This window comes from Pithys albifrons, chromosome 1 (genome assembly GCF_047495875.1).
Source record: "Pithys albifrons albifrons isolate INPA30051 chromosome 1, PitAlb_v1, whole genome shotgun sequence".
Taxonomy (NCBI): domain Eukaryota; kingdom Metazoa; phylum Chordata; class Aves; order Passeriformes; family Thamnophilidae; genus Pithys; species Pithys albifrons.
In genome coordinates, this window is record NC_092458.1 from 23,201,845 (window position 1) to 23,229,595 (window position 27,751).

The following is a 27,751-nucleotide window of genomic DNA, read 5'->3' on the forward strand; positions in this document are numbered from 1 at the left end:
GTTGGAACAAGCTGGATCTCAGCTATAATCAACAACAGCCCAGCTCTGTGAAGACGAGTGGCACTGCCTTGTGTGTGTAACAGGGAACAAGTGCAATAATCCCAAACCAGAATGTGTGTACAGGGAAGAAATGAGGCAGAGCATGAAGAACTAGGTATTAGCATAAATCTGCTCTTGCAAGCATTCTATATCTTTCCAAACAATGTAATAAACCAGCTTCAAAGAAGGCAACCCCACTATGTACAGCTTCTCCCTGTTAACAGCTCATAGCCCCACTGGTTTTAGAGTGAAGTGCTCCAAGGCTGAGCTTGGTTTGGACATACCACTGGCCGTTGGGAGAGATGTGGGTGTATTATCTCTAAGAGTAAAATTCTTCTAGGAATTTTCCCTTCCTGGGACTTCCATCATAGGAGTTGAGACCTATCAGCTTCCACAGGTATTTCCTCCAAGGTGCTCGTGTTCCTTTGTTACCTCTTCCTGCGTGAACTTTGTGGTTCAGATTTCTCCTCCCCTTTTGCAGGATAAGCCCGTGCAGGAGCAGCCAGAATTTATGAAGTTAGCCTCTAACTTAGGCAACTGGCCTTTGCTTATGTTTATCTGTAGTTAATGGAAAGAGGGAGGATCCTTTAGACATGAAGTGAAACCTTTGGATTTAGTTTTCTAATCTTCATCTGGTGGGGTCACCCTTGCTTCACTGAACACAAGAATTTAAAGAGATTAGTAGGCTAACTCACATTGGTATCTAAAGGTAGCAGTAAAAACACTTTCTTAGAGATCAGATCTGATAGCTAAACACCTTTTAGAGACAGATACTCAATTCCTTCATCTTCTTTCATTGAATTAAACCGGGGAATTGTACGGATGGAAATACACATGCACTGATCATGCTACCACCCAGTCCAGCTTGCCAAACCAACAGGGTCATTTTGTCACTGTGTTTTCTTCAGGAGATTTTGAGCTTTTTCGGATCTCTGGGCAAATGAACTTTTCTAATTTCCTGGAAAGTTTACTTTCACTATTTCCATCTCCCATCCAATTACCTCCATCGTTTCTCTATGGCATAGACACCAAAACACATTGGGCCCTGGTGATGTGATCACTGGTACTGAAGGGTGGGAAGGGTATGTCTGCACTCTCGAAGCTAATGCTGGCTCCAGTGGCTGCACACTGACCTGAGGGCCATCCCCTTTCAGTCCTGCTGCAGTGAATGAAGATGTTACTGTGCTCAGTTATCTGTGTTGGAGGTTGCTACTCCTGCAGCAGAGTCAGCAGAGGGAAAATGGACCTGTACCTTAGCTGCTCCAGCCTGTAGCCAATTTGAATTTAACATGAAAAAGAGTGCACAAGGATGCTAAAATGGAAACCAGACTGTCTAAAGTGTGAGCATTTGTCCTAGTTCAGCTGGAGGGACCAGCTAACCCTGTGTGGTGGTGATCAAACCTGTGTATTCCACCCCCTCTATTCATTCCCCAAGGACAATGGGCCATTAGCAGCAGCTGCCCAGGGAGCCATTATCTCCTTCACACCCAGCCTGAGGGGGGCGGAGCTGCTAATGGGCCATCAACAGCTCAACACCCCCTGGCTCCCAGAGTTATCACCCATTGTGTGAGTCCCCGCCCAGGGGGAGGGACTGAGTGCTCCCTGAGGGTACATAAGTGGTGGGTAAGAAGACCTCGGGAACCTTCTCGTCGGATCCAGAGCAGCAGCAGGACCTCGACAGCAGGAGATCACCGCTCTCGCCCAGACCACAGCCCTCGCCTGCACCAACAGGTTTTTCTTTTCCTTTTGCTCTGGACTTGGGGGAGCCACAGGGGTCTCAGCACAAGGGCAAACAAACCCCCTTGGGTTTGTGCCCCAGGACACTGGGTTATACAGCTGGGGTATTGTGAGTTGAAAGCAATTTCCCTTGTGTGTCAGTGTTGTTATAGTAATATTATTATTAAATTTTAGCTCTGACTTATAATCTCTCTCGTGGTGAGTTCATTTTCCCTTGCTGGTTCACCTTCAAACCAGCACAGCATTCCAGAAGAGATTTGTCACAAAACTCAGGACAGTGATGTCTTAAAACAGTAAAGCTGGACATGGGCCAAAGCCCTGGTGTGTGCTGGGTCAAACTGTTCTCTAAACTATCAGTTTTGTCCTAACAGAAAACTGTTTGGTTGAAAGTAGAGTGCTGCCTGAGGTCTTTAAAGTTTTAAAGGTGCTTAAAATGAGCTGTCTTTGCTAGCAGCTAATATAACTTCCTGAGCTGTCATTCTCAGAGTCTATGCCATGACAAAAATCCCATAGGATAATACTTGCTTTTACTAACCATGTGCCAAACACCATGCAAGGCTACAGCTAAGATTAAAAGTCTGAAGTGAATCACATAGTCGAACAGTCACACAAAAATGTGTGCAAGTCCTGCAATAAAGCCTTTTGGCTATTTTATTTTATTCTACAAATAAAGACAACTGTTCATCATTAAATGGAAAAAAATAATAGTTTGAGTTGTATATAGCATGAAACAGTAGTTCCCTTCACAAAAACATATTTCTAATTCATTAGTTTATTACAAAATACCCACTCACAAAAAAGCACAAGCACAATCTTTATACTTGTGAGATGAGTTGATATTTCATATACAAAATAATTTCCACATAATTCCATATAATTTTATTTTATATAGAAATAGGTCATTATTACAACAGCTGTACAATACACTACTTTTTATTTAATAATTACATAAAATCTTTTTTAGAAACATATCAACGGAAAACATACAAAAAAAGCGAAAAGTGCATTTCTTTTTTTTTTCCTCCAAAGGAAAATTTAATCCTAAATGTTATAATGAAAGAGATATGTAATAGTCTGCAGCATCCCGAGTCAGTGGGCCAAAACACAGTGCATATTTCTCAAAGACTTGGAGTGGGCAAGTTTAGGTTGAAGAAGGATTCATATTCTACTATTGGAGAGTTGCATGAATGTGCTTACAATTTGAGTTCTTTTTTGCAATCACAATTCATGTAGGAAACAGTCCAGTGTGGGTTGTGGGTTTGTTTTTTGGTTGGTTGGTTTTAGCAATGAAGAACAGTTAGGATAAGCTGCATAATACTTTTCAGATTCTAAATCAAGGGTTATGAGCTGTAGACCATCTTCACCAATGGCTGGGCTTTCTCCTCCATTGGATGTGCTAATTTGGCCACAAGAATAAAGAAACAAACTTCTCTTTACAGAAAGTGCCTAGGTTTTGTCCTCTGTGCAGTTGTGCAAAATAATAACAATAATCATAATAAAAATAATCTCTTGTTCTCTCCTCAATAGACCTTTGACGCAGTGCTTTTCATACACAAAAGAAGAACTGAAACAGTGAAGGCCAAGTACCTCATGAGTCTGTCGACAGTCTTTTGGAATTGTCAGATAGCTTTCAGCATGACACGCTGAGATTGAATGCCTCCCCCTGTGCACTCATTGGTGATGGAGGCTGAACAGGATAGTGCTCCTCTTTATTTTGCTCTGTCAGTACATACTGTGCTCACGAGACGGCACAAACTGAACCAGCGTGCTGTAAATGCACTGTCTGTGGCAGTCTGCACTCTGTGGCGTACTTCTGTCATAGAGCTTTCAAAGACATGCTTGTGCAAAAGCCAGAACAGTAAGTACACAGTCATTCTCTTCTGCCTCATGTGCCCATTGGTTAAAGCTAATCGTGCATTGATTGTGCTGGTGGGACTCTATCGCAGTGGCTGTGGTAAATTTGATGATTCTGATAAGCTATTCCTTCTTCTTGATGTTAGTTGTTGCTGTTGCTGCTGCTGCTGTGTCTGATGATATCCCATATTTCCTTGCTGTGGTGAGTAAGATGGCAGGAGCAAAGAATCGGATTGTTCATTGTGCAAAGAACTTGGTGTTTGCACCTACAGATAAAATAAAATTTATTGTGGTGTTCAATTCTTTCCCATGTTTAAAACTCTTCATCCTCAGTGCACAGGATGCTTAAAAATACTATTTATTGGCTTTAATTTCTGGAGCTGTTTGGCATGATGTTAATTTAACTAATGCTAGAAGGAATGGACAAAGATTGCAACAAAGAATGTTCTAATTAGGCACTGAGAGAGGTTTTCTCTTAGGAGCGCACTGCCTGGAATTTGCAGGTTATTCTGAAAAGCCTGTTTAGGAACAGGGTGGGTGAACATGTCAGAAATTACACAGATGGATGACAGAAATTAAACAGAAATGAAACAGGGGATCCTAATGTGCTTCATGCTGTCCCTTCTAGCCCTTCCTTTTTGTCAGTTTACAGTAGGGTGTGACCTTGCAGTGGTGAAGTTGATGTGAATTTTGCCGATGCTTTTATTGGAAACAGTATCTGCCATACTTTTTTCATTAATTCTTGGCTATGATAAGGATTTCATTTCAGTAACAAGAGTTTAATCATTTGAAGTTAGTGCTTCTCTTTCAGTGATGCCAGTGGATACATGACCAGTTTATAGACTCAGTTCATCTCCTGTTGAATTAATAGAGAGACATCTCATTTCCCCCCTTCCCCTTTACTGTATTGTCTTGAATTGGGTCAAAAAATAAGTATTTTTACATCTTCAAATCACCTGGTTCTTCCAGGCAATGTGCTCCACTTTATCTTTTTTGCCTTGTGGAGTTGAGAAAATATGTTAATTTACTGAAGGGATCAAGATATCTGATCCAGATCTCATTTTATGTTGATGCTGGTAATTAAAAATCATCTTTTGACTTGTAAAATAAGCAAATTTTATACTGAATAAAGAGTACAAAATAAATCCTAAGGCAGCAATTTTCTCCAGCTAGAAATAAACTTTAAATATATCCAGGATAATCTGATTATGCTTCCAATGTACAGAATTAGTAATTTCCTATTAAATATTCCAACTGTTCTCACTGCTCCCTTGCTATACTGGTACATGGCACTGTATCAGTGTCTCACACATGTTGGTATCTCTAAAATGGACATTTCTGCCAGGGTCATGCTGCAGTAGAAACCTGAGGCCCTATTTGCACAGCCCATTCACCTTATTGCTCTGCATGTACATTTTATACATCATCATCTTTGTCATACCTGCAGGTAGTGTTGTTGCTGATGCTGTTGGTGCTGGAGTTGCATAGGTGGCAGAGAGGATGGCTGGGATGAAGGTGTAGTGGTGAACCCTTGGTTTAACACTGCTTGTCCCATCAGTACGATTGGAGAGCTGCTGCTGGAAGTCTGCACTTCCAAACTTTGAAACATTTGTTGGGTTTGAGAATACCTACAGATGAAATAAGCAACCCAATCAAGAAAAAAACTGCTGGAAAAAAAGGCACTCTCTTAGGATAGGGATGGCAGTCCCTAGGCTTCATAACTCATTGACTCACAGAATGGTTTGAGTTGGAAGGAAACCTACAGATCATCTAGTGCCAACCCCCCTGCCATGGACAGAGACACCTTCCACTGGACTGGGTTGCTCAAAGCCCCATCCAACCTGGCCTTGAACACTTCCAGGGATAGGATATCCACAGCTTCTCTGGGTAATCTGTTCCAGTGCCTCACCACTCTCACAGTAAGGAATTTCTTCATAATATCTAATCTAAACCTATTCTCTTTCAGTTTAAAGCCATTACCTCTTGTCCTATCACTACATGCCCTTATAAAAAGTTCCTCTCCAGCTCTCCATTTTAGGTACTGGAAGGCTGCTGTTACGTCTCCCCTGGCCTTCCCTTCTCCAGGCTGAAAACCCCCAAATAATTCTCAATTAAGGATTCTCATGCATGGGACCTGCTAATATGGATGAGAGCACCATTGGCAGCACTGTTTTCCCTTACTCTGTGCATGAGCTGGGCTTGGAGGGAAGGATACACTTCACCTCAAAATCCAGATCACATTTTATGTTCATTAAGGATTCTGGTTTATGCATGTCTTTTCTTCAGCCACAGCATTCACATCCCAAGCTCATTAAACCAAATAGCCTTTGATTCTGTTTTAATATGCTGAGCTCTGAACTGCAGCAAGAGAGAAGTAAATGCACCTCCTGTTCTACTGCCTGTGATCCCCTGTGACTGCCCATGGAGTGGTGATCTCTTGCAGAAAACATGACTGGCACTGATTACTTCTTAAGCTGCTCATACACATATTGCCAAGTATGGTCAGCAGTTCCCATCACCATAAGCCTCATTGTAGGAAGAGAAGAAGCCTCTAGAAACCCTCTGGAGTTAGGGATGGGACAGAAACAAAACATTCATTTCCTCTTGCCATTCTGGTTTTGCATAGCAAAGCTTTAATAGGTGGGTTTCTTTGTGGAAGGCTGTGGGCAAAACCACAATGAAACTATTGCCAAGCCAGCCTAATTCTGTTTATCCTGTAATGGATGATGAGATCATAGTGTGGCTTGTGTTCACTCAACAGCTGTTCAACATTAGGGGTTAGTCAGAAATGGTACAGTCTGGATACTTGTACTGGGATGTAAGCTTCTATAAAAGGGTCCCATGAGTCAGGTAGTCTACATGAACTGGGAGATACATCTTTGCAAATAAGGCCTCTTTTATTAAGAGGCATAAAAGCAGATTTACAATATTTAAATTTGACAAATATAACTCAAGACAATCTTAAACAGCAATAGGCAATGTTTTAAAAAAGAAGTACTGAATACCTACATTCCTGAGGTAACATACAGAATTACTTTTAAAGTAACGATGTACAAACAGTTGCCTATTATTTTAGCAGTTCCCAATTAAGTACAGTGACAAAATACAGCTTAAAAAAAAGAGGCATATTCTGACTGGTCTGTTCTCCTTCCTTCCTCTAAGTTTTGAGGAGACAAACAACTGAGGTGGTTTGTTCACCAGCTTTTCTGAGGGCACTCAGGTGCAGGGGCCTGTTGGTTCTTTCAGTTCTGCTGCTGTAGATCAGGCACAGCTCCACTGGCACTGCAGCAGTGTTTCAGTGTCTGGAGAGCAGAGGTTTTTATGGCACCAGTCATTTCAACTGAGTCAGTGCTGACTGTCTTTCTCACATTTACTGTGATGGGTCAGAAGTTCCAGTACTGAAGCAAGCAGCATGTGAGGGACTAAAATTCCCCCAGCCATGGCCTGTTAAAATGCCACTGGCACATTGTATTTCTGTCATCCTTCCTGACGTGCCCAGGCAGGGGAAGGCTGAGCCTGACTCTGGGAAGGCAGTCTTGGCACAATAACACATTCCTGATATTTAAAACTACTTCATCATCTTCTGAAAGAAGGCTATTGCCCCTCAAAAGCAACTTTGATGTTTTATCTTTGACAAGTCACATACTTAGCCTGGGATCCAGCCATGCTGAGGTCTGAAGGGTGTCTTGCATTACAGGACCCAGGCATCATGGGTTGAATAGGCTGGCTGAGCAACAGTCTGGCACATGGAAAAAAAAGAAGTGACATTGGTGGAAGAGAAGGACCCGTTTTGCAAACAGAAATAGGACATTTTTGCAGGCACAGCAACAGGCTGAGTGTTAGGAGGTGTGACCTCAGCCTCTGGCTGTGGCAGGTGCATCCTGGGTGCTGCGAGCCAGTGGTTGGGGCAGTGACTGCCCTCTGGGGTATGTGGGTGCCTGGCAACCCACTTAATAAATCACATTTTTTTTATTATTATCTGCCAAGTATCTGGCTGCTTGAGTAGTATTTTACAACTTTGCTTAAATTCACCAGCCAGTAGCAAGATTTGCATTTTTCATAGTGCTCTGGGATCAGACACCTACGCTCTGGGGGTTTTAATTCACCACTGCGGTTACAAGATCTGATCTGTGATTTGACCTCTATTTTCATTCAGCAAAACCAAAACATTAACTATTTCTAATATTATAAGCGGATTAGTACACTGACACATTTATAATTTCCCCACGCGTGTGGGGTTTCAGGGCAGCCACGTTACTTCTGCTTCTGCTGGAGAGGATGCCTCGTCCCCGAGCTCTCAGCGCACCGGAGTTCGTCTGTTGGGCGCTGGTGCCGCGCTGGGTACCGAGCGCATCCTCCCTTCCGCCCGCGCTGGCTACCGAGCGCATCCTCCCTCCCGCCCGCGGCCGTACCTGAGCTGCTGGTCGTGGCTGCAGGCGGGGCCGGGGGCGCCGCCAGGGGGCGCGGCGGGGCCGCCATTGCCGGCGGCTGCGGCGAAGGGCGCGGCGCGGCCGCCCGGCGGAGCCGCCTCAGCGCTGCGCGGCGCCTTCGGGCCCTGCAAGAGAAGGGGAGAGGAGAGGCAGAGCCAAACGCGAGCAGTGGCACCTGCTGGTGCCGCCAGCCCCTGCTGCCGTGACACCCACCACGACTGTCACAGCCGCGGCTGCCCCTGCCGTCCGTCAAGGGCGCCGGGAAAGCGATGTCCAAAAAATGTCTTACTTAACTGGTCTCTGCATGGCCAGACTTCGCGAACGAAGATTTGAGAAGGGCTCTCCCCACGTGGGTGTGCCCTTCCAGCCTGCGCAGTAGACGTTTTAGGTGAGGCCCAGAGTGCACAGAACTGGCCCCACCGTTTAAGTCCCAAGGTCCACTTGCCACGGCCGAGTGCTTGGACAGTGACAGTGAAGTCCTTCGGACTGTCACAGCACCCGGTACTAACTGGGGCTGACCCTCCTACTCAGCCTCTGAGATCTGACGGGATGGGATGGCAGGGAGGCATTGAACTGCCAGGGGACGGTCCCCACTGAGACTCAAACTCAGGTCCTTGAGATTCAGAGTCCAGAGTGCTCTCCTTTACACCATGGCACTGCCCAAAACGACCCCCCCATGAAAACAGGAGCAAAGTTAGGTATGAGGAGCTGCCACCCTCCCACACGTGATGGGAACAAACATCATTAAAGCTAAAAATTGTGTTTCGTCCGTCCCCCCCCCCCCCATTTCACAGAAATCACAAAATGGGTCAGGATAGAAGGGAGCACAGTGGGCCATGCCATCCAACCTCCCTGCTCAAGCAGGCTCATCCTGGAGCACACAGCACAGGATTGTGTCCAGACAGTTCTGGAATATCTCCAGTGAGGGAGACTCCACAACTTCTCTGAGCAATCTGTTCCAGTACTCAGTCACCTGCACAGCAAAGAAGCTCTTCCTCATATTTTTATAGAACCAGCTGGGTTGGAAGAGACCTCTGAGATCATCAAGTCTAACCCTTCATCCAACCCCACTTTTTGATTGCTTGATCATGGCACTCAGTGCCACATCCACTTTCATCTTAAAAACCTCCAAGGGATGGTGCGTCCACTACCTCCCTGGGCAGGCCATTCCAATGCCTGATTACTCTCTCTGTAAAGAATTTCTTTCGGATATCCAACCTAAACCTCCCCTGGCAGAGCTTAAGCCTGCACCCTCTTGTTCTACTGCTGGTTGCCAGAGAGAAGAGACCAACCCCCACCTGGCTACAACATCCCTTCAGGTAGTTGTAGAGAGTGATAAGGTCTCCCCTGAGCCTTCTCTTCTCCAGGCTAAACAACCGCAGCTCCCTCAGCCTGTCCTCATAGGACTTGTGTTCAAGCCCCTTCACCAGCATTCTGGTGGAACTTCCTGTTTCTGCCCATGGCCTGGTGCCTCTTGTCTTGTATTTATAACACAGATGTTCTCTTTATTTTAATAGTCATTATCATACAGGTATGTCAGAGGTGAAACGCTCACTGAAGGCTCTGAAGATCGTAATGCAGCTATGTTTGCTACACACTCAGGGAGCAGAAATAGCTCAGTTTTCTGTGAAGGGAGGTACAACAGGTGGGTGGAAGAGCAAGCACTGGAAACGCTGAGAAAACAGCAGCAAGAAAAAAATGTATCATGCCATACCCATTAGCTTTCACATATCTCAGTTACTACTCAGGCTGAACTTTATTTTGCTGTGCAGAAACCTGTTAATGCTCACAACCTGAGGGTCTCACACAATCTCAATGTATTCTGTGTGCTACCACAGCAGACAGGCTTTGGTGTGTTAGTAGTGTCCACCTGGACTTGGAAAGCAAGTATTCTGCGAGGTCTCACTGGTGGCACCACTACTGCTATTTTCCAGTGTGGTTGGTCACGTTTCTTTCAGGATTACCTGAAGAACAATGAAGTCACCCACACCTTTTGCATGCAGGGTTTTTCAAGCTGAAACAGCTGCTCAGGTAACCCTCCTGGCAGAGGTATTAAAAAAAGGATTTAAGGTAAACTATATGCTGTAGAAAAATCCTCTGTATAGACTGTCCTTCTCTATAGACTATATAGAGAAGAATAAAGAAGGGAAGGCCAAGGCACACTTACAGGATTGACATGATTATACTTGCTTGTTTAGTAACAGCTTGGTGTTTTCTTTCCATGTAAACACTTCTCTATTCAAAGAAATTACCTGGCTCAATATCACGCTTGCTTCTCTCAGTGGCTGCTGGTTTGTTGTTTGTGAAGGTGTGATTTGCCCTTGGAGTTGAGGACTGGGTACAAGCTGCTGCTGAGTAATGGCCCCTGACCGCTGCTGTAGCTGTTGTGGGTCCAGCTGCTGAGTATTGCTAAAGCTCAGGGACACTGTTGGCTGCTGTAAGAACATCTGGAAAAGAAGAGGGAAGGGTTTATTTACATAGCCCTGCTGTCTTGAATAATGAACGTGACACAATTAAATTCAGAGAGACATTCTAAAATAAAGTTATCACATTTATAGGTTCATTATACCTTTACTGTTGGTTGGAAATCACCTATCATTCCTACACAGCAGTTTTGCTGGCTCTACTTTCTTCATTTCTTGCTCTGCAAGTGCACTCATTCCTTGTGAAATGTGTTGTGAAGGTACATGTCCTCTCTCCATGGGGCAGGCACAGCCCTCATAAGAGCAGTTGCCAGTACATTCAGTCTGTTCTGGGGCATCCTGACCAAAGAGAAGAGAGTAACTCCGTGTCTTTTCAGTCCTTTTCTTTTTCCTTTCAACAAAAATCTGCCTGCCTTCCAGACAGGCCTGCTTTTGAATTTGTCTCAGGAAATTCAACACCTTACATCCAGCTGAGTCTTCCAATGTTTTTAATGAGGCCACAGTCAGGCCAGAGCTCTCCGTGTTGAATGGCTGTGTCCTTATCACTGAGAGGATGTGTAAACAGACAGTCGCTGTCATTTATCTGATTTCCCATCAGGTAACTGTCACCTGGTGTTCTTCCTTACTGTGCCATGCATTTGACTTTTGCAAAAGAGCTAGCACTTCCTCTGTTGGTGTTCCTGTAAATTATGTCCTTTTTATTCTTGCATTGCAAGATGAGGCTTTCTTCTTTAAAAGTTATAGGACTTGGGAATTTTTGCTTTTCTAGGGGCTATTTCTTTTATTATAGCTGTGAAAAGGAAAAAGTAATCTTTTAAAACTATGCATTCTTAATGCTACAAGCCCTCTTTGCAGTATTTCAAACCTAGTCTCCTGCCACCAAGGAGTGTATGGAGATACATGTCCCATGCAGTCAAAGTCATTTTTGGATCTAATTCCGATTCCACAGTAATGCTACAAGCGTGGAACTTCATTAATTTAAGTGCAGCTACTTAGGTTTTAAATGAAATCAGAATCACATTTACTCTCTTCATTATTCACCCATCAGCCTCATGCCTAGCAGTATGTCTGAGGTACGCTCAGTAATTAGTACACCTTTCTGCAACTTATTGCTCTATTAACAATTCCCTAAACTATCGTGTCCCCTCTAATTTTTCTTGGAAAAAGCTCATACCTTTCTCCAAGGGCCTGGCACAATGGACTGCTTTTCTTTGCATAAGTATGGCTTGATCCATCATGTTTGTACTTATTTATCTAGCTTTTAAAACAGTTTTTATTTAAATACGATAAATTTTTAATGAATTTCTGTGTGCCAAGATTTTACTCAGAAAAAAGGTACAAATAAACTTACATTAATCAGCTGGGAAAGGGGGGCAATTAAGGAAAAGCAACAGCTTGTTTCAGGTGCTGTAGGCTAACCACATCTCAGAGATGTATGATAGAAATAAATAGGTCAAGTGACAGAGTTGGGGCTGCTCAAAGCAGGTCTGAAAGTAGCTCTGAGTATTTTCGTTTAAAAACAGTGCTCACTGAGTTTGGAGCCATTACATATCAGAAAGACAGATGGTCTCTCAAGTTCTGCCAAGTAAATAGGTCTTATTATGAATAAATCTAAGACAGAAAATATGAAAATTCATTTTCTTGTTTATTTTCTGTACACAGAAGCTAAGCTTTGGACATGTTTAGTAAATGAACTCATTTGATTAGTTCTAGCAATGAAACTGGTCACCACTGACATCAAATATGTTATAAAACATTTGACATAAAATTCAGAATAGGTAAAGCAAGTAGTGCATTTCAAAAATGTGATGGGGACTGTGAGCCTATAGGTACTGGATAGATCAATGCAAGATAAGGCCTTTAGGAGGATCAGCTGAATGTCCTCCCAGGACATGGTATGCAGCACTGGAGAAATACTAAGTTCATCTAGTGTAAAGTCAACATTTATCAAGGTGAATGTCAGGCAGGGTGTGAACTTGCAGCGAACTACTTACTTAGCAGGGACCTCCCTGTGTGCATGCCTCACTTCCAGATGAAGGCCAAGGAGCTTATCCTCAAAAGAAAGCAGAGTAACCTACTTTGCAATTACCACAGTGTGCCACTGGGTAGGAATATGCACAGTTAATGGTTGGCAGCTAATGCACTATAAATTTAGAATCAAGTTTATCCCAGTAAACCAATTTCATTTTTTCATGTGTTTGCACCCTGAGAGGGGTTTCATACCTAGAGACCTTCTGTTGTCATTATAAGGGTCAAACCCATACTGTTACCCTCTGAACATAAATGACCTGGAAAAAACAAGCTCAGAGCAGGAAGAAATGTTGACTGTGTCCCTGCAGAACCAAAGACTCAAGATGCCTTATCAAAACAAGAGATAACCCAAGAGAGGATTGAAGTGTGGAATTTCTACCTGCTAGTTAAACCTAGAAGCTTAATTTGTACAAAACTTAATGGTGGTTTTTCATCATGTGTGTCTTTTGTGATAGTCCTGCCTGAATTTCCCTGAAGCACTGAAATATGGTGGCTTTAAATAACAACAGAAACCTCCTAATAAAAAATGAAATCTTTCTCAGTCCAAGTAGATAAATTAGCAGCCTCCAAACTGTATTGCTGCTAATGACATGTCTTGGTGATTTTGTCGACTGCAAGGTCAGTGAAGCACCTTACAAATATTTTTTAATTGGCCAGATTGTTAACAGACACAGCAAAGCAGCAACGGAAGGGAGGGGCCCTCTGACACTGCTGCCTCCTCATTCCAAGATAGATGGTTTCTACAGCTAATGGGTGAATCATATTGACAAGACATCATGAGGAAAACATCTCTTTGACTCTACCTGTCCTTTGGATAATCAGGGGATTATAGCTTTTGGGCTCATCATTACAGGCATCAAGACTCTTTATGTAAAATATGTAAAGATGAGAAGCACAGCACTGGGAAGCTGAGATCCACTGACTTCGAAGGGAGCCTGATTTGCAAATGATGAGTGGCTGTGGATGGTCTTGATTGTAGTTCTTGCAAGTTGGTCAGGCTCAGCCCTTCTGCCTTCCTTCCCATCTGCAAATCATTAGCTAGACTGTTCAATTCTGGAGCAGATACAGCATCCTTCAGACTTCTGAGGTTACTCTTGCTGCTCTTCTCCTTCATACTTTCATTTGTCAGGAAAAGCAGTAACAGGGATTTAATGGGGTTTTGAACACTTTTATTCAGGACCCGTGACCCTCCCAATGGTTTCATCTTTCACTGCACAAGGCTCTTGCAAATAGTTTCTAAAGCAGACTACTGTGCTCAACATCTGTCTGTCTGGTATTGCTTGGTGGACTGCCATACCGCAGTTTTGAATATCTCTGAAGGAAATGGAAATCAGGCTGAATTCTCCACAGAGCTACCTGTACTCTTGTGTGGAAGAGAGTGAACCAGGGGAGATGATATGCTAATAAATCAGTTAATGAGAAAAGCAGGGAACACTTCCCCGTTTTCAGACGGCCTACGGCACTCCCCCATGCTTACAGCTCTTCTACATGCTATTAAAGAGACCAGAAATTTTCTTGATAGTAATGCTGGCCTGTTTGCTACTATGCTTTGTAGCTCTGATAATAGACACAGATCAATGTCTGCAGACATCCAGCTCCCTGAATAGTGAAATCGGGGTGGCAAAGCATGTGGTTGAATTTTTGATTTAACAGTTTACTCCTTGCTGCTTGTGAGTCACAAAAGAACTGCATGCAAAAGTGTGAGGCTTTCTTTTAAATTGCCCCTAGGCAAGTAAGGCAAAAATAATTCCTGGTTTCAATCTATCTCTGCAACAGCATAGTAATTTCTTTTTGTGTTTTTTATTTTTTTACCTAGAGAAAGTGGGAGAAGAAAAAGACCTGGCCAGGAATCAGTGTGACTGCTAACATTTCATCACCTTGTCTGATTGCTGTGAGGAGACCAAAAGGCACCCAAAATACAGAGGATGACCTTCCCCATCCAGCATTGACAATCAGGCAGATATGCAGTCCTTGCATTTCCAAACTGCTCTCCATTTTCCCTGCCTCTGCATCTCCCTCCCTCCCTCCCTTTTGCATCTATAGTAAGCTGGGAAATGGTCGGTACTGATGCCAGAGAACTTGTAATGGTCTGAAAATACTTGGTCCAACCTGGTGGAGTCTTCATGGCAGAGGGGATCACGCAAATGGTATCACTCAGAGCTACAAATTGACATGGGGTGGGCAGAACAGAACTACCCACCATTTACCATTTACTGGGCCACCTCTTCTCTCTGCTTCAGCTCTCTCTGAGCATATCTGAGTATCTGTCCCATGGTCTTTGTGTTGTTAAATGCATTCTAGTGCATACAGAACACAGCTTTCTGAAAATAAAACCTGTTTCCTGCATATGAGTGTGCTCTGATCTTCTATTTTTGCCTGAATTACACACACAAAAAAAGAGCGTATATGACTACAGAAGACTTCACCAGGAGAGAGTAATGATTGTTACCCAATTAAAAAGAGAGGAAGTGAGAATATCACATCTCTTGATATTCATAATAACAACAATAGCTTTCAGACATATGACATAATTCTGAACTGAAGACCACTTAATCGCAGAGAGACTTTCCCTTCCTATTAATCAAAGTCATCTGAGAACCAACAGACGAAACACACTGAAGCTAAACCTAGCCTACCTATATGCTTATACAGCATCAGGAACAGGGAGTCCTGGGTTTGGGACCTACAGTTGCTGTGCTGTCTTACAGCAGTGCACAGGCAGCAGCTTAGGTGGCAATGTTTCTAATTTGGCTTCACTGATCCCTTAATTGCCCAAACATACAATCCCAATTTGTTTTAATATGTGAAACTGTATTTCACAGATGCTGATGATGGGTGAGAATCTATTTCTGTATGAAGTCCCAAGCAGATTTTCATCCTGTGCTTAAAGTGTTCTTTGAGATGTTTGTTTCCGTGACAGAGTCTGCCTCCTAAAATAATCTTAGTATAATACTCACAGAGGGTCCCCAATGCAACATTTCTAGCAAGGTTCATTTAACCTGGCATTTATAGTTAAATTATGAGGAACATAGCAGTAATCACCCACACATCCAGAAAACTTCCATAAAACTGGATGATTTGTCCATTTGTTGTTAAGGGAAATCTGTGATGTACTGAACTGCACTTGCTATTATTTTGGAGGTTTGGGAGATATAAGGCATAGTAAAAAGCAGATCCTATACTACAGAATTCTAGCTCTGTGTAGGAGCATGCTCTGTCAGATTCACAGTAAAGGCTTAAGCTGGTCCAGTGAAGAACAAATTCAGACATCTCCCAGGTGTGAACAAACAAACATCAGCAGAGGTTTTGGGGGAGAAATGACAAGAAAAATATCTCTTGTGCTCTCTATCTGAGCTGGGGTAGGTTCAGGAAAACAGGGAGCAAATATAAGAGATGAACACTGGAGGAAGAGCTGGACAGGCAAGATACTGAGCACAAGTGATGTCAACATGAAGCAAGCAGTGACTGGATGGAAGCCAATGAACAAGAGAGACATAATCATTGGTAAGTCTAAAACTGAACGTTTTTCTACTACAGCTGCTTAGTCTGAAGTCTCAGTAGATAAAGTAATAAAATGCTACTGTAATAATCCAAAGGCTGAGGTATTCCTCCCTTCCCTTCTTCCACAGAACTTTAAAATTTTCCTTGATATAGGCTACTCAAGAGGCTTTCAGAGTGCAACATCCTCATTCAGATAAGCTACTTGTCCAGATTTCCTGGACTCTGGAGCAATTTTAAGTTGCCAACCCGATCAATGGCCATGTGAGAGAAGTTGCTTGACTCTGCTTCATCCAGCAGTAACATACCTGTACGCTGGAGTCTTGGACCAGGCAGAGCTGCTCCTGTATCTTCTGGAGTTCCTCCTGCTGCCACCGGATGTTGGCCTGCAGGATCCGTGTCCGCTGCTCCAGCTGATCCTTGATGGTCTGGAACATGCTAAACTGTGCTGAGAACTGAAAAAAAAAAAAAAAGGGGTGGGTGGGTGGGGAAATCAGTCACTATAATACAAACAGGCCTCAATAGAACACTGTTCTGTAAGAAGTTATTGGTTTCTTGATTCTAAAGCACAGCCAAAGAATAAAAGAATGTGTTTGTGATATACTAACATCTAGACAGAGATAAATCTTGTCTATTTTCAATTTTATGCACATATATTAAATTGTCTCAGAATGATCTGCTTAGAACTGACACTGTCCTGTTGCAAGGACTGTTTTAGAGAGTGTGCTACTTCAGAATATCAAAAGCATCTTAATTGGATGGCAAATGAGTACATTATTTTTATTAGCTTGTAGTTTGGAGCCTTTAGTGTGGCATAACTGGATATTCCAGATGTGTTTCACTAATGTTTTCCTTTTTCTGCACAGAAATAGCAGGTTTTCAGTGGTTTATTCTGCTGATGACTTACTAAGGCATCACACAACAGACCACAATAAGCATTTTCTAGATTCGTACAGCTGAGTAGTACCCAAGCTACAAGAAATACTCACTAAGTTATTTTTATATGTGATGTAAAATGAATGCCTCAGCTCAGTGGGAAAAAGGCTTTTCTAAATAATTGTATAAAATGGGGATCACTAAACAAGGTCAAGAAAAAAATGCAATCTCCAATAGAAGCAATACCTGGCACAAACTGGAATCATTCAAGAAGTATAGAGGGGATAAATTCCTAGTTTTATTTGGTGTTTTCAGGTATAGTTCAAAGTTCACTCAAGTTAATTATTACCTTAGAGGCTTTGGAATAATTGCTTTGCATGAGTTCATGTTCCAAAAGAAAAAAGCAGTCTTTGAAAAAATAAAAAAAAAACCTTCAAAAAATCTGTAAGCTTTTCTGCAATCAAGACATACAAAATCTATCAAAAGTATGTTGTGCTGTGAGTGTCCAGGCAAAAGAATTATAATAATTTTGATGTGACTTGAAAATGGTGCCCTGTTCTTGTAGTTGTTCCAGTGGCTCTGTGCTAGTTTGGTGAACTGATGCATGCAGCTGGAACCCTCATGCTCCATGGTGCACTGGCTTACACTGTTTCTGGCTTTTTCATAGGAAAACAAAAATGGTAATAAGACAAGAATTAAGAAGTGCTTTGGTGCTAGCAACACTATACAGTTAAATGAAACTTTTGGCTACTGGGAGAAATCTAAAGGTCTGATTTGTATCACCTAACTACCTCACCTTAAACCAGTTAAATACATGAAAGTACCTTTACATTCACTCTAGCAAAGCTAAACTCTCCAAGTAAATGGCTTTTAGGACAGAATGAATGAGAACTTCAGAGGGTTTATTTTATTTCCTAGGTGGAGGGTGGCTTTCCCACACAATCCAGGATGTGGCTTCACAAAGTGGTGGCAAGGTGGAGGCGAGTTTCACTGCCAACCCCCTGCCTAGGGGGGAGGAAGGCTGCTAAGGTGGCACCTGCAATTGGTGGTGGCGAGGCCTTCAGAGCCCACTTTGCTGCCAGAGGGACCTGTGAGCACTCACAGCTTGCAATGTCTGCCCGAGCAGGTGACCTGAGCCCTTGGCCTGGGCTGTGATTCTCGATGCTTTTGCCTTCAAACAGCAGGGCCATCACGTGCAACCTGGTCCTTTCTCAGAGCAGAAAAACGGTGCCAAAGCTCACACAGGGAAGTTTGTGTTACTTCTAATTGGTGTTAAAGGGGAGAATCCATAGCAGGGTCTCTCTAGTCCATGTATAAGGTATTAACCTGAAGAATGGTCAAGGGGAAACCTCGGATGTTTGGGAATAAGGACAAGTGGCTCAAAGGAGCATCTAGTGCTGCTGGTTGTAGCCCTATCCCATGTTCGTCAGTTTCCCTGAGTTCAGGAGTGGAACAATGCTATGTGGCAATGACTAGCTTAGATGAGATGGAGCTAATTGCTGCTTTAACCTGGGTCTGTACAGAAAGACTTTATTTTTTTTAAAGACAAGTCTCGTAATCTAAGGAGACTTGAGCAGGAGGACTGCTCTCAAGTTTTTTAAAGGATATTTATCAGAAAGGAATTAAAAACAGTTCTAGCCAAAAGTTTCATTTTAACTGCCTGGCTTGCGCATGACAGACTTTTCATTAACATGCAAACTCCGTGAAGACACTTTGGGAAAGGAACCTGATCTTCTTTAATTGATAAATGTAAGAAATTTTCTAACAGGCAATTTTATAATAATTTTATACTTCAATAACAAACAAAATACATTTCCAGACCTTATTTTTAAATTCAAATTTGCTTTGAAAAGTTGCACATAAGACTATATTGCTGTAGATTTTAAAGTATTATTCCTTAATTTTTTGGGACAATTATGAATATTAAGCATATTCATCTTGTACTGTATTTTTCTTCTCTTTTTCACATGCTTTTTGTACTAATACACGTAACAACAATTAGCTAGTATACTAGAGTGAAAGCCGTTACAGAGGAAGACAAGGAACTTTCTCTTTTGCTTTTTTCCCTTTTCCATCCAACCCCCAAATTGCTGATAACTCTAGCCATGACCCTTGAGCTTACAGAGCTTCTGTTGTTTTTGTACAATAAGACACTAACAGCAATTGACCTGCACCATAGAGTGTTTATCTCAAGATCATTAACTGCTCTACTAATTAAGGGAGAAATCTGTAATTGTATAATAAATTAAAAGAGTTTAACTCAAAATGTTCCACAGAAAACAATGCCCAGCATTAACTCTTCCACTGGCATCAGATGAAGTTGCTCTTTGTCTCACTTAGGTATTTACGAATGTTCACAGAATACTCAGAAAAGTGCTGTATTTCCAGATATAGTCAAACATGGAAGACTAAACCTGTGAGATATCTGTAATTGTTTAATCAAGGTTTGTTAATGCAGACAAAAAACCTCCAAAAAAACAAAACAAAAAAAAAAACCAAACCCCAACCAAACCCCATAGTAGACATTTGAGTCTCTTTTCTTAAAAAAAAAAAATCATGCATTTGGGATCATGTCAGCAGATGTTCTGGTAGGAAAAGGCTCGACGCACCAGTGCTGCTGCTGGTCCAGACAGGCTGTACAGGCTGGGGAGAGGGACTGGCACTTCTGGGCTGTGAATCCTCTCCTCCAGCTCCTGAAAGACACTAGCTGGACCATGCCCAAGGAGAGGTGTTTCTCTCCACCTGATGCCACCTCACGGTGCCAGGGTTACTCCCTCTCTCTAGTGTTGGGAGGCTGCAGCCAGAGAAGGGGACCTATGGCCCCAGTGTCTGTCAGGATGGTGCATCATTTCAGATGTGATGAACAAGAAGATGGACACCTCAAAGACATTCTGTTCCTAGAAGTTTCATGACAATAGGTAGCTAGGTAAAGAAAAGAGACCCCATTTGCTTTTTAGCACAGTTTCTTTTAAACCCTTCTTTTCTGCCTATCTTCCAACTTTTCTTTCAATCCTTTTGGCCCAGGAGATGAGCCATTTCTTGCTAAAGACATGCAATAGAGTTGTTAGTTTCAAAAAAGACTGCTGTAACTTCATGAAAGCTTTAGCTGAGCAAAGGAGAGAAGGATCCACTTGTCCCTTCCTCCTGTTGGAAAGGCTGGCTCCATGCTCAGCCTTGCAAGGCGCAACCCCTGGGAAACTGGGTTTCATTAGTTTTGCCGCTCACCGAACAATGTGTTCGTTCTTTCTGTCATCTGAGTAACACCTGCTCAATCCCAAATGGATTATTAGTGCTAGTTATTATTCATTCACCAACATCCGCTGTGTTGTAGGGGATTTTAATTTATGACAATGAGGAAGGCAAACAAACAGATATTCTTATAGGGACCACTTGGTTTAAAGTAAACCATTTACATTCATGTAACATCTAGCACAGTGCTGTCTGTTCATTCACACAGGCAAGGCAAAAGCTAAAACTACATTTCAGTGGATTCAAAACCATCACAGTCTTTGCTCGAAATAAAACTAATCAAAGTTCAAGCAGATGGTGCCCGAGGCAGCAGTTAGCTGCTTGCTGTAGATGCAGTTGTGGCCACTTAAAATGTTCTTCCCCGCTGCTGCCACCCTGTAGCCAAATGTTAGCTGCAAGGATGCCTGGGTCCCTGTGTGGCCAAGCTGGGCACACTGCCTTTCAGCTCCTGCCAGGGGTCACCTTTAGCTAAAGGCCAGCTGCAGAAAGGCATCAGCAGGGAGCAAACCTCACAGCTCCTCCTCACAGGCTGGCACTGGGGCACCTGGCCATGATATTTCTACAGAAGTGAGCTTGTGGAGGTGCTTAAACTGCTGTGAAATGGCCAGCTAGGAAGCCAAGGCAATGTTCATGGTGAGAAGCATATGTACCTGGGTTTTGTCCCTCACTCACCTAGTACTGTAGGTATCTTGTCTTTTTAATAATGAATTATCTTGCTGTAGGCTGACATGTTAATTATTTTAAAGTGTTCCTGTTACACATCAAGCTTCATTTTAAGCTCCTCCAGGAGCACTGCTGTGACTTTGCTGCCAGTTGAGAAGAGGGCTGCCAGAGGGCTGCCTGTGTAGACAGACTCAAGTCAGCTCTCTTCCTTGCACTGAGATTTAGCTGGCCCAAAGAGCCTTAACCAGTGGCTTTGTGGCTGGACAGAGCTCCAATGTGGCAGGAAAGAAATGGAGCTGGTGTGCCAGTAAGAGTGTTTTACATGGAAGGAACAAGTCAGTGAGAACTTTAGTGAACAACTGTAAAGCTTCTTTACACAAAGTGCTTTGATGAGGAAGAAAGGGAAATAGAAAAAAGTCAAACAAAACACATGCAGGTTTGTAATACATAAACTAATTGTGTTTGAAAGTGCATTAATGAGTAACGGACAGAAGTATCTGTAGAAGAAAATGAATGCTCAGAGCAGATAATTGATATGCTGTTGCTTTGCTGCATGCTAGCATGGAGTCATGAAAAGAATATTAAGCACAGAAGATAAATGAGAATTTGTTATTTTAAAGCCAGGATCCTCAGAACTTTGTATGTTTTATATGCTACAGGAAGAAACTCTGGGATATTGTGAAGGAGTACAGTCTCCTAATGGTAGAAGCAGTCTAGATCCAGGAATACTCTGCCCTTCCTAAAATGAGAGAATGATGGGGTATATCACAGCAGGAGAAAAACATTGTGCAGGGAACATGGTACTCAAAATTGCTTTTTCAAAATCCATTGCAAATGAAACACTATGGTGACTTGTTGGGCAATCAGCACTTTTGAGATGTGGATTAATAGATTGGAGGAATATGAAATTTGTCCCCAGCGGCATCCTCACCATTACTGGCACACTCACAAAAAGGGTGTTGTTGAACTTGGGTATTCTTTATTGCTTGTTAGTTCTGCATCAGCACAGCCAAACAGGTGTTTTTAGGAGGACTGTGTGTCTTTGTTAGTTTTTGGGTTTAATTCTCATTCTGGATTTGATCTTGATGGGACTTGGTTCTATAAAAGCAAAGTTGAAAACTCTTTTTTAATCTGTTTTTTTTTTCCTCCTGTGAAATAGATGTGTGTGCACCTGAACCCACATGCACCTGAGCTTCTCAACATGTGCATGCAGTTATATATTTAAACACACAAGTGTACGATTCCAATTACTTTCCCACAATATTTTGCATGTTTGAGAGCTGGTGGATTTGGGGATTTTAGTTCCTAGAGCAGTAACGTAAAAGCCCCAAAAAGAGAAAATATCAGGAGATAAGTAAGTGACCTATTCCACTTCCAAATCCCCAACTAACCTGTGCCAGAGGTGCAGGTTGATTTTGCAGAGTTGCTTGAGGCAGCAACTGCTGTGGGAGAAGCTCACATGGAGGCTGAGAAAGCAAAGAAACCTAGGTTAAAAACAAAACAAACCAAAACTTTATTTATAAGTTTGGCTGCTGTAAGCTTCAGGTTTCTTCTAATGCCATGGCTTTTGTGTAAGTAGCTTTTAATTGCTAAGATGCATCTGTGGCATATGCTGTATACTCTCTGCCTGTTTGGATAATTCTTTGGGAAGTTACCTGAAGAGCAGTAGGTTGGCTGAGTCTGTGCACGGACAAATCCTGCTGCTGCGCACTTGGTGTTCGTGGCAAGGGAGTGTTAGACTCCGCAATCAGCTTTGTTGGTGTAGCTGCAAGAAAAGTATTGGTGAGTTCTCATATGCTGGAAATCAGTCCTGTTTGAAGTGGTTATTATCACAAGACCTAGGTAGAAATTATTACAGCCCAGCTAAATTTCAGAGGGAGCCAAGGCTGTTCTTGTTGGCTTCAATGGCAGTAAAATTAAACTGGTAAGGAGGGTCTGGGCAAAGATAAAAGTAAATGAGACAGATTACGATTTTGTGCTCCAACAGAGCAAAGGGACCCAGGAACTGTCCTAAAACAGCTGGAACTCCCTTTATATGGGTGAAATAACTGCAGATTTAGGTTAGCTCATTAGCTTATCTTCCAGACCAGGGAGCAGAAAGAGTATACCCAAGTCAACGCTTGAGCATCCTGACTCTTGGTCAGAAGAGAATCACCCACAGGCTATTTTTACTCATGTAAGTCTAGAGAGGCCTTATATTGCTTATACTGATGCCCTTAAATCTGAAGATGGAAGTCCTTATTTTTAACAGATTGAAGGAGCAGCTCTCACAACTAATCCCACTACTCACCTCCCAGTGTTTAGGTAGCTGCACTGGAACCTTCCCTCTTATATGTTACCATTTCAGATTATACACTTCTCTGTCAGTGCATATCATTGATAACCCATAAATAACTGTTAAATTAGCAGCTGGGGTATACAGGCACACATTCTGTAACTTGGCTAAATTATAAATAATGCAGTAACCCAGGAATGCCACTCACATGCTGGGTCTGACTTGGGTGTGTGGGAAGATTTTGGCGAGCTACGGGATGATACTGAGGGTGTCCGACTGGCGCTGAGGATTGAGGCACCAATATCAAGTGCATTAAAGTGCTGTTCAGGATCCAAGCTGGTGCCACTGTCCTAAAACAAACCAGAAAAAGGGAATAGCTATCACATCTGTCAAGGTTAAAGCATTTTGGAATGCATTTAGTAATGATTTCACACCAATTCTTTGGCAGGCCTAAAATGAGCAGAACTAATCCCAGGTAGGCAGCAGGAAACCTGGACACAGGTGTCAATGTCCCTTCCAAATAGCATCTAACTAATGCATTTTATAAACAACTATCACTGAGTTAGAAATAAATAGCAAGCTACTGCCATAGTAATTTTATGCCTTCAATTAATGAAAAACACTTTTCTCATTGTACCTTTAGTGCTGAGGACACAGCCTCTGAGGACACTTCTTCCAAGCCCATCTCCTGTCTCCTCTCCACTCGAACATCTGCATAACTGAATAGAAAATATAATTCTATGTATCAACATGGAATTGTTGTATGTCATAAGATATGCTTTAAGAAAGTGGAGGAACAAATTACTGTACTATTTTACAGGTTAAATGAACAGCTGAAAAATCACTTAAATGCTATCAAATAGCATTTGAGGGACTTTTATTTTTCAGGTTTTTGTCTGTTCCTATCTTCTTGAAGTCAAGAAGTATATTAAAGAAGTATATAAAAAGGTCAAGTTCACATCCTACAACCACTTTATGACTTCATTGGAAAGCTTCCACACATCTCTTTTAAAGACATCAGCATTAGAGGAAGTGAATATTTAAGGAATTTGTCTCTTCTCTATTTTTGCACAAAATGGAAAAATGTCACAGTTCATCTACCCCTAAATTAAAAAAAAAATTGCCCTTAACACAAACTAAGGTTTAGTCTGACAATTTTTCTACAAGTAAGGTAATTCCTTTAGAGAATTCAGGCTTAACTTTTTGTTATGTAAAAGATGTTATATTTTTAAGGGAAAGTGTTGGCAGACATGAGGATGCCCTTGTGTCCCCACTATCCTTTATGTCCCCACTGGTTGATATTATTTTCCATACCTTACCACCATGTGTGTGCACACAATGAACTCTGGCTTGGAGTTCCACTGGTGGTAGGTGATATAGTAATGGGTCTGGAGCCAGATCCACTGCTGTCCTTTGGTCAGAAACCGATAGCAGCACGACTTCCCCTTGCCGAACTGCATCACTGTCAGCAGAAGACACACACAGCTTGTAACACAATTTCCCATGTGAAAATGACACGAAATGTGAAAAAAAGTGACAAAAATATCTGTGTCCCCATCAATTCCCAAGGCATACAGGAGTCTAAGCACCAAGTTTGATTAAGTGCTCCCTCAGCCTTATGACAGAGCAAAAATCATAAAGATCAGAAGGTATCTTCTTCTGACACTTTAAATGGTACATTCCTAGACAGTACAATTAACCTTAAGTTTGCACTAATGCATTAGTGTCCGCTACAATTTAAACATAGATCTTACCCTGGTTTATGTGCTGATCACATACTGCTAAATTAGGCATCTGGGACTAATTTCTAAGACTGATCATCTTAAGTTTTAGAGCAGAAAAGCACAGGAAAAGATGAGTATGGTGTGCAGATGGATTTAGAATGAAGTGAGTATAAGAGATAATATTGTGCAAAGACAAAAATAATTTGAAACTTAATGACAATTTCCAGACTAACAAAAATTCAAACTACAGTAAAGGGGGATGTACTGAAGGTTTGAAAGATTCACCAACAAAATTAATCTCCGTGGTTTTTTCCATGGAGGTTTCAAGGGGTTCCCAAACACTCCCCTTTTTACCTTTCTATATTTCACTGTCAACATATAAAAACTACAGTTGCAGCATACTTTCAGGACAGGCAGAGGTGGTAAGATGAGATGTTACAGCCAGTTCTGTAAGCAAATATTTGAGAAGCATTGCCTCATTTTCTTTATTTAAAGAGTTTTTCAATTAAACTTTAACAGTCTGTGCTTAAATTATCACAGGTAGTCCCAAATACACAGTGAACAACATTAGGTAAAATAATCCACAGGAATTTTTTGAACTATTCCTGCATATTCTTTATTAATGGGAGTCTAATCTGGCATATTTTATCCATTCAGTGAGTCTTTTTGACTACTTGTGGGGATACAGAAGATAACATTATATCTTCCAGAGCTTGGTAAATCTGTCCCAGATGCCAATCAGCTGCAGTGCCTCCAGTCTGCTACGATTCTTGTAAGGTATACAGGCTGAAGCAAGAGTCAAACCTCCCCTTCCAAGTTTAACTGAAACGACATTCCACTGAAAAGAGGTATCCCAGTGACTTCACAGGAACTTGGGCCATGTAATACTTACAGTGTTCATGGCACCTTGCTAGCAGCTCCAGGTCATCTATATGGTAATAGTCATAGCCAGAAGTACCCAGCACTTCAAAAGGCAAGTATCCTATAATCGGCGGTGCTCTGTGGTTAGGCACAATGTCAGTGAGTTCATAAACCATAAAAAAGCAGTTCTGCATGTTGACATGGATGTGCCAAAAGCCCAGATCTGCTTTCGCTCATCACTGTACAGCTATTTATCCCAGGGGACTGGACTTTGACTTTCCCCCACCTTGTGTCTGGGATGCCCAGCTGGGCACAGCAGTACCAGCAGCACCATTCCACCAGGACAAGGCTATGACAACCTCTGTTTTCCAGGGAAAATATGATTATGGAAAGCAGTTCAACTTCTCAGGGACCTTCACACAGGAACCTGCTGTGAGGGAGCCATTCCCTGGCTGTTCCTTGGTCAGAGGCTCTGCAGCAGCTCCTGCAGTCCTTGCACGAGGAAATTGCATAGTGAGGTGATAGGAAGCCACCGTTTGCAAGGACTGCAGGGATAGGAGGGGAAATCATCTGTGCTGCTTCCCTCTGGGTGTCTGGAGAGCTCATCTGTGGTGTGTTGAGGCACTTGCTTTGTACCTTAGCCAGCACAGATGCCTCAGGCCAGCATAGACTTTCCCTCCACAACTCAGTGGGAATTGCACACACACAATCAATGACTGGATTTGGAAAGAAGGATTTCTGCAGCTGTATAATAATTAGATCATTTTGCAATGTGACAGACTTTGGTCTGTTGATAATTTTAAAGGAAACCAGAACAAGCTAATCACAAATTTGGCCTAAGAAACTGAGTACTTTTGTTTTAAAACCTCATTAAAAATAAATGCAAAAATACATGTAAAATAGTAAACTTTTTCAGGAATTTCACTGCAGCCCTCCTGTTCATGAGATTTAGAAGTGCAATGGAACACTATTTGAGAGAATTGTACTTATGAGATAGCAGTAGACAAGCACCAAACACAACCAGATTTTCTTGTGATCCAACCTGTGATCCAGGAATAAAAATTTCCACTCCAGGCTGTGTCTTGATGTGAATTCCTCTAGAGGTTCTTCCACGATGCACATCTCCTGTCCAGTGAAGAAAACTGACTTACTGAGGGTTCCAGCTTTACCACTCTGCTTCACCTAGCTTTTGTTAGCTTTAAATACATGGTGCTTAAGAGGAGAAAACAGAAGATTCACCCATTTTCTGGCAATTCCAGAGAGCAATGTATTGTATTTATCAATGCCAACATTTCTGCAGGAGTTGGGGAGCAGGACTGGTGATGCATATGAACTTAAGAGCTGAGACTGTACCTCAGTGTGCCAAAACTTTTATGGCTGTGAAGCAGTGGCTGGGGTGTAATGGCTGTGCTGCCCACAGCCCCAAGGAACAATGCCCTTTTCCAGCATGCAACCTATGCCTGATCTCACCAGGGTTTGCCATGTCTTTCTTCACTCTCTTTATGTTACTAAAGATACCCACCATTCTTGTCTGGTCCTTTTGGATGTCTGCCTTCCAAGCTCTCTTTGAGAAAGGGGAACACTCTCCTTCTCACTCAATAGCTGCAGAGGAGTAAATGTCTTTTCAGGAAGCCAGCCTGCATGGCACCTGTCAGGTGGGTAAAAGGCAGCAGTTTTGCCTTGCACGTCACTGCCACAGTGAAGAAGCTGGCCCTCAAGACTCACAGCAGACCTCAGGGCTCATGAGAATGAGAATTAATAAGTCAATTAAAGGAGCCAGGGTACAGGGATTTCTGTGAGGCAGGACATCCTTGCCCCAGAGGAGTGAGGATCAAGAGGCAGTGATTAGTTGATGGAGGGAGCGGGGAAGCACAGGAAAGGATGGCACCATGGTGCATACCCGTGCATGGGCAGGGGCTGGTTGCAAGCCTCACGGCCAACTCGCCGCCCATTCGTGGCTCTCCTATGCCAACTTCTCCTCTCCCACTGGCAGTTTGCAGGGGCAACGCACTTGGGACATGCCAGCATCAGTGCTCTATATTTGGTGGCATCCAGAGTTACAGTGTCCCTCATGTTTCTCGTGCAGGAAGG

The 27,751-nt window shown here is 42.6% G+C and overlaps 1 protein-coding gene across 7 annotated transcripts in view; it reads right to left on the bottom strand.

Annotated features, from left to right (window-relative positions):
* Positions 1 to 2,409: 2,409 nt before the first annotated feature.
* Positions 2,410 to 27,751, bottom strand: part of NPAS2 (neuronal PAS domain protein 2) — a 133,377-nt gene continuing 108,035 nt past the window's right edge. For 5 of the 7 annotated variants that reach the window (XM_071580925.1, XM_071580515.1, XM_071580843.1 and 2 more), the window contains 13 exons: positions 26,703 to 26,785; positions 25,692 to 25,798; positions 24,390 to 24,537; positions 23,713 to 23,794; positions 23,284 to 23,425; positions 22,456 to 22,565; positions 22,192 to 22,284; positions 16,321 to 16,467; positions 10,313 to 10,507; positions 8,043 to 8,185; positions 7,277 to 7,369; positions 5,072 to 5,258; positions 2,410 to 3,896 (listed from right to left, as the gene is read on the bottom strand). In XM_071580925.1, coding sequence (XP_071437026.1) covers positions 3,714 to 3,896; positions 5,072 to 5,258; positions 7,277 to 7,369; positions 8,043 to 8,185; positions 10,313 to 10,507; positions 16,321 to 16,467; positions 22,192 to 22,284; positions 22,456 to 22,565; positions 23,284 to 23,425; positions 23,713 to 23,794; positions 24,390 to 24,537; positions 25,692 to 25,798; positions 26,703 to 26,785 — 1,713 coding nt within the window. In that variant the 3' untranslated portion in view covers positions 2,410 to 3,713. The remainder of the gene's footprint in view (positions 3,897 to 5,071; positions 5,259 to 7,276; positions 7,370 to 8,042; positions 8,186 to 10,312; positions 10,508 to 16,320; positions 16,468 to 22,191; positions 22,285 to 22,455; positions 22,566 to 23,283; positions 23,426 to 23,712; positions 23,795 to 24,389; positions 24,538 to 25,691; positions 25,799 to 26,702; positions 26,786 to 27,751) is intronic. The other 2 variants (XM_071580602.1, XM_071580688.1) reach the window with 2 other exon arrangements.